The sequence below is a fragment of the Dendropsophus ebraccatus genome, chromosome 6 (assembly GCF_027789765.1).
Source record: "Dendropsophus ebraccatus isolate aDenEbr1 chromosome 6, aDenEbr1.pat, whole genome shotgun sequence".
NCBI lineage: Eukaryota > Metazoa > Chordata > Amphibia > Anura > Hylidae > Dendropsophus > Dendropsophus ebraccatus.
The window spans coordinates 144,201,923-144,214,552 of record NC_091459.1 but is presented as its reverse complement, the minus strand read 5'-3'; the positions used below and the strand labels follow the sequence as shown (position 1 = coordinate 144,214,552).

At 42.6% G+C, this 12,630-nt stretch overlaps 2 protein-coding genes across 2 annotated transcripts; both read right to left on the bottom strand.

Moving 5' to 3' along the window:
• Positions 1-924: 924 nt before the first annotated feature.
• LOC138795307 (olfactory receptor 2B6-like) lies at positions 925-1,839 on the bottom strand. Its single transcript, XM_069974295.1, has one exon. It carries the CDS (start codon positions 1,837-1,839, stop codon positions 925-927), a length of 915 nt encoding a protein of 304 aa, XP_069830396.1.
• A 5,913-nt stretch (positions 1,840-7,752) lies between these two features.
• Positions 7,753-8,862, bottom strand: LOC138795306 (olfactory receptor 2G3-like). The gene has a single exon (XM_069974294.1). It carries the CDS (start codon positions 8,860-8,862, stop codon positions 7,753-7,755), a length of 1,110 nt encoding a protein of 369 aa, XP_069830395.1.
• Between the last annotated feature and the right edge of the window lie 3,768 nt (positions 8,863-12,630).

Here is a 12,630-nt window from a genome sequence, read left to right as displayed (position 1 = left end):
TTATTTAATAGAAGTAAATTACAAATCTCTGGCACAGGACTGGAGGGGGGGGCTTATTTTGGGATAGATGCAGGGTCTAGAGATGTCACTATTTTCAGCTCCACTGCCCGTTGTCAATGAATGCCCATCAATACGTATTATAGCAATTTTGATGGTGACCAGGGAGAGAGGGAGGGAGATTCAAAGCTCTGCTCCCATGCTGTCAATCACAGTGCAGGGAGAGAGCAGCAGAAATTAGACCATTTGCCGTAAAATTGCATAAATTAAGTTAATGCAAACAACAATCATTGTTCACACAATGTATTAAATAAGAGCCGTGGTAAATTATTTCCATTGGCTGGCACTCAATATAATGGTTGTTTTGAGTGTCAAATAACGTACGTTGTTTATATGTTGTGTGAACATAGCGCAAAAATAAATTGAAATTATAGATATCACAATCGGATACATAGTGTATATAGGATTAGTTCAGGAACTTACCTAATGTGGCGTTTCTCTACGATATGTGTTGCTCTCTCCCTGCACTGTGATTGACAGCATGGGAGCAGAGCTTTGAATCTCCCACCCTCACATCCTAGTCACAGTCTAAATTACTAGAATTATTGATGTGCATTCATTGACAACAGGCAGTAAAGCTAAAAGTAGTCACAACTAGTGGCCAATGTTTTAGCTTTGAATTGGACACAGGAAACTTTTTTTTTAATGAAGTGAATGACAAATATTCTTGATATCGATGGGTCTGTCAGAATATTCAGAGTTGTTTTTAATTACATGTACTCTGTAAGGAAAGAAGAAATTCTTAAAAGAGAACAATATTAAAATATAAATATTTATATAAATAATTTTCAGTATTTAACAGTTAGAAGTCTATAATACATTGGGGTAATTTTACTTTGGCTTTAGAATATGATGATTTGTAGAAATTCAAAATTTTCCCATTTTTTTAAGTCGTTCTTTGACGTCCTTGTTATTCAGGCTGTAAATGAGAGGATTTAACATTGGGCAAATAATATTATAAAACACAGAGATGTATTTCCCCTGATTTGTTGAATAATCTGCTGATGGCCCAAAGTACATGATCAAACCAGTCCCAAAGAATAAAGCCACCACCAAGATATGGGAGGTGCAAGTGGAGAAAGCCTTGGATCTTCCTGCAGTCTGGACCTTTAATACAGACGATATAATACAAGCATAAGAAACTATGATAAAGACGAAGGGAAGGAGGACAGAAGTAAAACAAATGCTAAGAACCAAAACCTCACTAAAGTAGTAGTGAATACAGGTCAGCTTTCTGATGGCTAGAATCTCACACATGAAGTGATTGATCTTGTTCGGGTAGCAGAGAGGTATGGGCATGGCAAGCGATGGAAATACAAATATGAAGAAGCTCAATATCCATAGGAGGGCCGTGAGCCGATAACAGACGCTCCATCTCATCAACAGCGGGTAGTGGAGAGGCCGGCAGATGGCCACATATCGGTCATAGGCCATGATAGTAAGAAGAGAACATTCCGTTCCTCCCATCAGAAGTATTGTGTAGAGTTGTATGGCACAAGCCCCAACCGATATGGACCTTTCTACGGAGAAGAGATCCAACAATAACCTTGGCACAACGGACGTAGAGTTACATAAGTCCAGGAAGGATAACATACAAAGAAAAAAGTACATGGGAGTGTGAAGATGGGAGCCGATCAGAACGACCAATATGAGGAGACAATTTCCAATGACAGTAATCACATAGATCACGAGGAAGAGAAGAAAGAGAAGGTTACATATGGTGCCATCGCAGGAGAACCCCAATAATATGATCTCATTCACAACCGTCCTGTTGAAGTCCATAATAGCAAAAAAAATATTTAGTTAGATGAAACATTAACAATAATCCTCAGCTGTTTCCAGCCCGTTCTCTATCTCTGTCATCTTCTCTGTCATCTTCTCTATCATCTTCAAGCTCCAGATCAGTGTATTGTAGTTAATGTAATGGAGTTTTAAGTTACGAATATTGTTTCCATGTGGACGGGGAGGGGGGGGGGACACAAAGCGAACATTTTACCTCTCTTGGCTGATATATATATATATACAGTGACCGGACAAGTACAGAGACTATATTAATGGTTGGAGGCCCTTGAGGTCAATTACTTCTCATCGTGCTCAGAAAACATATTAGAAATAATTATTACTCTGAGATTATAATAAACGTAACAAAACATTCTAGAATTATTTTTATTCTTATATGCTATATTGTATATAACATTTAATGATTTTCAAAACTAATAATGGTCCAAAAGGTTTCCTTTTTGGGTGGGCAGATGACTTACAGTGTTTATACATGTCTGGTGACATTGGAAGACGCAATATATATGGCTCCTTCCTGTTTTGTGTGCATTGTCTGCAGTATGGAGCATGATGGACAAAACTGGAGACGTGTGATTGGGTAGAGCCAACAGCCCAGTGCAGTATGGAAAATTATGTGCTGTAGGATAAAAGCTGTAAATGTAGCTCTGTGGACCATATTAGTAGTAGGGGCAGCAGGTAGGTTTATAACTTTAGCAATTGCAAAAGCAGCAGTGTAACGACTAGAGATTTTCAAAAGTTCGGTCCAATCGGACTTCCGGATATGTTTTAAAAGTTCGATTCGACCGAATTTTGGATTTCTTCTGATTTCATAGTTTAAAGCATCTATATGATACGGAGGTAGTGAATTTGGTTGAATTTAGGGCTCTACATGTCGGTAACATCATTATCTTTTCGATATCTCAAAGTAAATTTATTTTTTTAGACTTCAATATTTACCATTACTGGGTCTATGCAGGAAACTCACCATTACAGGGTCTATGCAGGAAACTCACCATTACCGGGTCTATGCAGGAAACTCACCATTACAGGGTCTATGCAGGAAACTCACCATTACAGGGTCTATGCAGGAAACTCACCATTACCGGGTCTATGCAGGAAACTCACCATTACAGGGTCTATGCAGGAAACTCACCATTACAGGGTCTATGCAGGAAACTCACCATTACAGGGTCTATGCAGGAAACTCACCATTACTGGGTCTATATAGGAAATTCACCATTACAGGGTCTATGCAGGAAACTCACCATTACAGGGTCTATGCAGGAAACTCACCATTACAGGGTCTATATAGGAAATTCACCATTACAGGGTCTATGCAGGAAACTCACCATTTTTTTTTTTAATTTTTTTTTTTTTGGGGGGGGGGTTGGGTCTGTTCCTAGTCTTAGCTAAATGACAGTAAAAATAATGACATGGAATGTCAGAGGTCTAAACGAGAGGAGGAAAAGGGTGGGAGTCCTGAGTTATATAAAAAATTGTATGCCCGGTATTGTTGCCCTCTTGGAAACACATCTAGTAGAAGAGACGATGCACGTGCTGCACATATCATGGGTTAATGAACTCTAATTATTCGAGAGGGATTGTTGTATTGGTCCATCGGGGGATAAACTGGCAGGTCATGAACTTAAAGGTGGAAAGAGAAGGTCGGTTTATATTTTTCCACTGCAAAATAGATGGACTAATTTGTGTTTTAGCTTTTGCCTATTTTCTTCCTCCATTTAGATCGGACATATTGTTGCAGCTGTTTAGCTATGTTCAAAAGTTTCCGAGTTGTCCAGTTTTGGTGGCAGGCGACTTCAATTCAGTAGTGGATGAAGACCTGGATAGGGTCAGGGTGAATGAAACTGTCAGGATCCCTAATAATTTCCCTCTTTGTTTCCTATTGAATGAATTAGGCCTGACGGACTATTAGAGAACCCACAATCCAGAGGAAAGAATTTTCCTGCTGAAATAGAACTAGTAAGACAATGTCAAGAATTGACCTAGTCTTGGTTAATACTCAGATGGAACATAAGGTTAGGGAGATGAGATACTTTAAACGAGCCCTCTCAGATCACGTACCAATGCTGACAGTAATAAATACAGGTGGGGGGAAAACATTTTGTAAATTTAAGTTGAATTCGTATTGGTTGGAAATATTGGACAGCAAGGAGAAGATCGGGAAGGATATTAAGGAGCTATGGGAGATAAATTGGGGTACAACCTCTGCACAATGGGTGTGGGACACGGTTAAGGCGAGTATGAGGGGTTTCTATTTTAGGGCAATTTGCTGCACGAAAAAGAAGTTTAAAGCTGAGGAGAAAAATGAAGGGACTTGGTGGAGGGTTTAGAAAGAGAGTATGTTAATACACTATCACAAAATGTACACAAGGAGTTAAAGAGTGCTCAAGATAATCTAGATACATATTTGTTGGATAAAGCTAGACACCAGATCGAGTTTGTGGGGGATAAGAGGTATAAGGGCTCAGGCACATTAAATAAAGGACTATTAGAGGAGTTTACATCATTTTATGCACAATTGTACACATCGGAAGCAGAGTATAGGGTGGAGGATTTGAAAGAATATTTTAGTACATTACTGGTTCAAAAAATTTCCCTAGATCAAAGGGAGGATCTTGATAGGCCCATAACCTTGGCAGAGTTGAATGGGGCTCTGGACTCAATGGGTGGGAGCTCAGCCCCTGGCAATGATGGCCTTCCTTTTGGTGTTTATAAAGAGCATAGGGATGTTCTTCTTCCGGCTCTCTTGGAGACTCTTCGTCAGTCTCAGGTTGACAGATGGCTTCCTAAATCAATGGGGGAGGCGGAAATTGTTGTAATACCAAAAGAGGGAAAAGATCCCCTGGAGGTTGGGTCGTACCAATCTCCCATATTAACAAGCTGTTCGCGAAGGTTTTGGCGAACAGACTTGGCGGTGTGGTGGGGGAGATGGTGAATGAGGACCAATGTGGGTTCGCAGTTAAAGAGTTTGACAGGGTGAAATGGGATTACCTATGGGAGACCTTAAGGCAATTTGGGGTTGGAGAAGGTTTTATTAGTATAGTGAAGCTATAATATACAGGTGCTAGCCCCTTGGTGTAGATAGAGGGAGAGTCCTCGGTGCCGTTTATGCTTAGTAGAGGCACAAGGCAATTTTGTCCCCTCTCCTCCTTGCTCTTCGCCCTTTGTATTGAGCCCTTAGCAATTAAGATTAGATCAGATGAAAGCTGAATAGGGTTTGGGGCGAAGAGTGAGGGGGACAGGGTCTCTCTGTATGCAGACAACCTGTTGCTTTTTTTGAAGGAACCACAGAAATCTGTGCCCAGAGTGATGAAAATGGTAAAAAAAAAATCTTCCCATCTCGAGGGTTGATAGAATTACATTAATTAGGTCAGTGTGTCTTCCTAAAATTTTATTTTTGTTTGCTGCCTCTCCTGCTGCACTGAGAGGAGACTTTCTAGATTTATCAGATCCTTATTTAATGCGTTGATTTGGGGCAGGGGTAGGGTTCGAATAAAAATTGAGATGTTATGTATTTCAAGGGACAAGGGTGGCCTGGGGCTCCCAGATATTAAAAGATACTGGCTGGCCTCGCAAACATACTGGCAACTAGGAACAGGAAGTGGCAGTCAGAAATGTGATATATTTCAGAAATTGGAGGGGGGGAAGTGGGAGAGATTAGTCACTGGGTTATGGTGACATTGCTTAGGGCCCTATTCCACAGGAACGATAATCATCCGAATCGGCCCCATTCGGCCAATTATCGCTCGGTGGAATACAGAGAACGATCAGCCGATGATCGTGTAATCGGCTGATCGTTCATTTAGGTCCAGACCTAAAATCATCGTTCCCCCACCACACATCACTACGGTGGAATAGCGGTGCGCGGCGGGCGACCGACGATTTGAGAAGCGCAGCATACATTACCTGCAGAGCTTCTCCTCTGCTCTGTCTTCCTCCCCGGGTCCCACGCGCTCTAGCTTCAGAATGGCCTGTCAGCTGATGGAGCCCCGCGGCCTGTGATTGGCTGAGTGACCTGTCGGCTGACCGACCATTCTGAAGCTAGAGCGCGCGGGACCCAGGGAGGAAGACAGAACGAAGGAGAAGACCTGACAGGTAATGTATGCTGCAAGGGCTGCAAGGACATCGGTAACGATGTCCCTGCAGCCCTCGCTCAACGATCATCGGACGGTGGAATAGGCCCAGTAAACAAGCGGCGATCTGCCAGATCAGCGCTCGTTTACATCATTGATCGGGCCCTGCTCGGCCCGTGGAATAGGACCCTTAGGAAAATTTGGAGAGATCTGAAGAGGGCACGTGGAATAAAAGGAATCTGTGATTTTGCGCCACTGTGGGGGAATTTGCATTTAGATACGTCCAGCAAATTAGAGAAGGCAGGATGGTTATATAGATTGGGGATTCAGAGAGTTAGAGATATTGCCAGGGGGATGGAGTTAAAAGCTGGGTAAGGGTAAAGGAAGAATTTAACATTGACTCTGGGTTATGGTTAGAGTATGAAGGCTTGAGAACATCATTGATGGCAGATCTAAAACAGAAGTCGTTGCAAGTGGTTTGGCAAGACTGGCTGGTGGGGAAACTCATTGGTCAAAACATTAAGAAAAAAGAAATATCGTTTTTGTATCAAAATTTGAATAATGATGCAATTGACTCCACTCTTAGGCTTAGAAGTTGTCATAAATGGCAAACAGAAGTTGGAGAAGAGGTTAACTGGAATTGGTCTCTTATTTTTAAAAACATTAGGAGGGTCTCCAGGTCAGGGAACCACCAGCTTGTACAGTTCAACTTGGTTCACCGCCTATATTACACCCCGGTTTTTCTGTACAAGATTGGGTATAAATCTCATGATCAGTGTCCTAGATGTGGTTTAAGTGGAGTGGATTATATACACATGTTGTGGGCCTGTTAAAAGATTTTCCAATTTTGGTCCTGTGTTCTTCAGAGGGTTGAGAATGAGGTAGGGGTGAAAATCCAGAGGAAGGTTCAGTTTGTGCTTTTGGGTGACGGGTAGTATAAAATTGCAAAGGGAAAATATGAGGATAATACTGAGATTATTTTTTTTATGCCAAGCTGGTGTTAGTGCGGAACTGGATATCTAAGGAAGCGCCAAATGTGAGAGACTGGGAAAGATGTGTTACTGTTAGAGATGAGCGAACCTGGAGCATGCTTGAGTCCATCCGAACCCGAACGTTCGGCATTTGATTAGCGGTGGCTGCTGAAGGTGGATAAAGCCCTAAGGCTATGTGGAAATCATGGATATAGTCATTGGCTGTATCCATGTTTTCCAGACAACCTTAGAGCTTTATCCAACTTCAGCAGCCACCGCTAATCAAATGCCGAACGATCGGGATCGGATGGACTCAAGCATGCTCCAGGTTCGCTCATCTCTAGTTACTATGTATGAAAAATATTATTTCTGAGGGGTTTTTTTTTCTTCTCCCAGCAGACAGGGGTGGGGGGAGGGTATGGGGAGATTGTTGTTTTATAATGATTTGTTGTGATTTACGTATTTGATGTTTGTACATTTTTTGGTACTTACTGATGGAAAAATAGTTAAAAAGGTAAAATAAAGTCTAATTAAAAAAAAGTCTCAGCTCATATATAAGGTGTTCACACTCATGTAAAACTGAACACTTATAATGGTTTCATATTTCAGTTCAAACCAATGTTTTATGGTCAAGGAGGTGGCTAAGTGGAACTTTTTGTCAAAGGTCTATGCTCCTGCCTCTGTGGAAGGATCTGTAACCTGTGCCCCATCAAAGGGAAGATGTAGTGCTGGTCCAGCCTTTTCTATTTTGTTAAGTGACCCTAATGGACTTCTATAAGACACCTAGTATGTGGGTGAGGATTCATTATACATGTGCATCAGCATCTTGAGGGCACACTTACTATGTCATGTTACATGTGTTCATCAAGAATAAAGCATTTCATCATCTTTTTCATTTTTAATTTCACGTCCTTGTTATTCAGAGTGTAAATGAGAGGATTCAGCATTGGACAGATGACATTGTAAAATACGGAGATATATTTCCCTTGGTTGGTGGAGTATTCTGACGATGACCCAAAATACATGAGCATCCCTGTCCCGAAGAATAAAACCACCACCAAGATATGAGACGTACAAGTAGAGAAAGCCTTGAATCTTCCCGCGGACTGGATCTTTAATACAGAGGATATAATACAAGCATAAGAAACTATGATCAAGACGAAGGGAAGGAAAAGACAAAGAAAACAGATGAGAAGGATCACAAGCTCGCTGTTGTCAACATGGACACACGCTAACTTTGTGACGGCTAGGATCTCACACATGAAGTGGTTGACTTGGTTTGGAGAACACAGATCTATAGGCATGAAGAATGAAGGAAAGACAAAGGTAAAGAAGGTGAAAATCCATGCAATGGCTGTCAGTCGATAGCAGATGCTCCATCTCATCAGCACCGGGTAGTGGAGTGGCCGGCAGATGGCCAAGTACCGATCATAGGCCATGATGGCAAGAATAAGGCACTCGGTTCCTCCCAAAAGAAGCGACGTGTAGAACTGTAGGGCACAAGCTCCAAGGGAAATGGTCCGACGGGTGGAGATGAGGTCTGCTAGCAATCTGGGCACAACCGTAGTGGAAATACACAAGTCCATAAACGATAAAATGCAGAGAAAGTAATACATAGGGGTGTGCAGATCAGAGGTGGTGAGGATGACGACGATGATCAGGTTATTGGTAATAATAGTTATAATGTAGATCACAAGAAAGAAGATGAATAAGCCGCCATTGACTGATAGGTCATAGGAAAATCCCAGAAGGATCAGCTCCGTGACCATTGTCCTGTTCTGTATCTCCATGGTAATAAAGTCTACAAGAAACACAACATCATAAGTAGCAATGATAACTATATCCCAGATCAAAAGCCTTTCCATTAGATAAGTTAAGGGATCATCCAGTGTTAGAAAGAAATGGCCACTTTCCTCCAGAGACAGCACCACTCTTGTCTCTACTTTGGGTGCAGGTTCCATCGAAGTGAATGGAGCTTAATTGCAAACCACACCTGAACTGGAGACAAGAGTGGCACTGTTTCGGGAAGAAAGTGGCCATGTTTTTCTAACGCTGGATAATCCCTTTAAGGAAAGGACCTACTTAGACTATTTGGATAACGTGTCTCCTTCTTGGTATTACATAATAAAAGAAGGTCATGACCACAAGTTGCTGTGAAAGGCCGACAATCTCAAAAGCTGGCAGGACCATCTAATATATTTAGATTAAAGATAAGATTAGAGTGGATTCAGGATGTAACTCAGGATCAGTACAGGATCAGTAATGTATGTACACAGTGACTCCACCAGCAGAATAGTGATTGCAGCTCTGGAGTATAATACAGGATGTAACTCAGGATCAGTACAGGACCAGTAATGTAATGTATGTACACAGTGACTCCACCAGCAGAATAGTGAGTGCAGCTCTGGGGTATAATACAGGATGTAACTCAGGATCAGTAATGTAATGTATGTACACAGTGACCCCACCAGCAGAATAGTGAGTGCAGCTCTGGAGTATAATACAGGATGTAACTCAGGATCAGCAATGTAATGTATGTACACAGTGACCTCACCAGCAGAATAGTGACTGCAGCTCTGGGGTATAATACAGGATTTAACTTAGGATCAGTACAGGATCAGTAATGTAATGTATTTACACAGTGACCCCACCAGCAGAATAGTGAGTGCAGCTCTGGGGTATAATACAGGATGTAACTCAGGATCAGTAATGTATGTACACAGTGACCCCACCAGCAGAATAGTGACTGCAGCTCTGGAGTATATAATACAGGATGTAACTCAGGATCAGTACAGGATCAGTAATGTATGTACACAGTGACCCCACCAGCAGAATAGTAATTGCAGTTCTGGGGTATAATACAGGATGTAACTCAGGATCAGTAATTTAATGTATGTACACAGTGACCCCACCAGCAGAATAGTGAGTGCAGCTCTGGAGTATAATACAGGATGTAACTCAGGATCAGTAATGTAATGTATGTACACAGTGACCCCACCAGCAGAATAGTGAGTGCAGCTCTGGGGTATAATACAGGATGTAACTCAGGATCAGTACAGGATCAGTAATGTAATGTATGTACACAGTGACCTTCCCAGCAGAATGGTGAGTGCAGCTCTGGAGTATAATACAGAATGTAACTCAGGATTAACACAGGAGAAGGAAAGTCTTGTATTGCAAAGTGACGTCTTTTAATGATCTTGAACATAATATTCTACAATAAACGGCTTCTGCCACAGATCATTTACCTGTTAAAAAGTTTAAAAAAATGTCAATGTGGCATACAGATATTCTGCCTGTGAAACATATAACTGGAGGCTAAGTCACAGACTATGAGGCCCCAGTGTTGGGCACAGGCGTCAGCTGGTTTCTTCCAGGTATGTTAGGAGCAGCATCTCACCCAGGAGCCCAGACCTCCCCCCTCTGCTGTGTACCAGCACTTTGTATTTATTACTTTGACCAAAGCTCCAGAGGACAATTATCATTAAGAAAGATACATCATTCAATAACGCAGGGAGTTAGGTAAATCTACATCAAAAATAAAACCTTCCTAACCTTAGAAATGGAAACCAGCATCCAAGCATCCAAAATGTTACTGGTGTCAATTTTTGGCAATTTTTTTTGTTATGTCACATGTAAAAAAAAAATCCAATTTTTTTTCCAACTCCCACATAGGCCACTAAAACCCATATTTCTGAAAGTGGACTTTCAGCTTTACTGTGTAGCCTGAGCCAGCGGAGTCATCTCATCATTAGAGGACGGAGTCTATAAAATGGGTGTAGGAAGAAATAGAGGACTGAAAAATAAACCAAAATTGAGATAAGAACAAGAACAATTGCCATGGCAATAATGGGGTCTGAAAAGTATTTAAAATAAAAGAAATATAAAATACATGTCCAAATGGAGAAGTTGGAGGTATCAGAAGAGAAAGAGGAGGAGTGGCAGAAGAGAAAGAGGAGGATTGGCAGAGGAGGAGGAGGTGGTCATCACTGTAGATTTGCACTTAGGCTCCCGGCACCAGGAAGGACGAGTCCTGTAAGATTCACACATGGTTCATTCTTATGAATGTCAGCTTGTCCATGTTGGCTGTGGATCGGTGAATGTGCTTCTCGGTGATGACCCCCCCCCCTGCTTCACATTGTGGCCATGCTTACCCTCTCTTCCAAGGCGGTGCTGGTCCCCCAGGTTTGTTGGCGACTCCCTCCTCCTTGGCTTTGTGCTCTCACCGAGCCCTCTCTGTGGGAACTCTGACAGTAGTCTCTCTACCAGCTTGTGCTTGTATTCCTGCACTTTTATTCTCATGCTCTATGGATGGTATTAAGGACACAATGTTGATCCAGCAGGGTGGCCGCCTAGTAGTCAGCATTGGTGAGAACCCTGTCAAATCAGTAGCCTTTTCTCAGGCAATGCAGCATGTAATTGCTCTTGCGAGTGAGGCTGCCCAAGGGCAAGGACAAGCTGTCCTCCATGAGAGGTGTCTCCTCTGCATTTCCACAGCCGCCCGTAAGCTGTTCTGGGGGCCACCTTGCTGAGAGGATAAATCCTCCTTCTCTTCCTCCTCCTCATCCACCAAAACTGTCTCCTAATTGCACGGTGGTGTGGATGAGTGGGAAGACTACTGGAAGAATTGGCCGTCTTCCTCCTCTTCTGCTTGGTCCAGTGCTACCATCACATCCATTATAGCCTGCAGTGTTATTTCCAGCAGGCATAGGATGGGGATGGTAGTGCCGATGATGGTGTCCTCAGCGCTTAACATCTTTGTTTCGTACTCAAAGCATCTCAACACAGTACAAATGTCCAGTCATTAGTTGCGAAGTGTTGTTGTTCCACGCTGAGTCTCGTGCGTTCTTCAGCTGAAACTCAGTTATGGCCTGCTGCCGCTCGCAGACTCTTTGTGTCATATGTAATGTGGTGCTCCACCGGTGTGGTGGACAACCGGTCGCTTGTAAGATGGTGTGGTGGACAACCGGTCGCTTGTCAGATGGTGTGGTGTGACTCCACTACAGTAATGGTTGGTCGGGGAATAGCTCAGTCAGGTGTTATGTTGTTGTGACGCCAGTGGCGGTTGGGCACACAGGTATGCTGGCACACCTGCTTTTATTTTAGTGAGGCTGGCTATACCCTTTCCCCTGTGGTCAGTAACCTTCGGTCCCTTGGGAGATTATCACTGTTGTCTAGAGTGGAGTTGTTACCTACCCGGACTATCGATACCGCCACCCACAGAAAGGGGAGATGACCCAAGGAAGATGCAATGGCTGTGTACGGGATTAGAGAATAACCACTGAGTACAATTAAATAAGTAACTTCTTTACTTTTAAAAATACTTGATACAGTGATATACAGCAGACAATACACTTTAGACTTTGGAGACAGGATCTGTGCTGAGAGCTTGTAAAGTAGTGCAGCTGTGCTTGCTGAGTTGCGTGCTGAGAGGTAGAAGAGGTTCAGAGAAGTAGAGAGGAGGATGTCAAGCGAGTCCCAACCCAATTTAGTATTGTGCTCTGCCAGAACTTTAGCAGTAGAATACTAAAAAGTAGATAGAATACTTGTGCCCGTGTTTTGACTCTTTGGTCTTTGCACCACCTATTGCCCCCCCAGTGTAGGGTTACCCGTCCTAGAGGGTGACACAATCCCCAGACCTTGTTACCTGGGTTTAGAAGAGTGGTCAGAATTTTCTGATTACACCCGTGCTTCCAGATAGAATACGTAGGCTTCTAGCAACTTTGCTC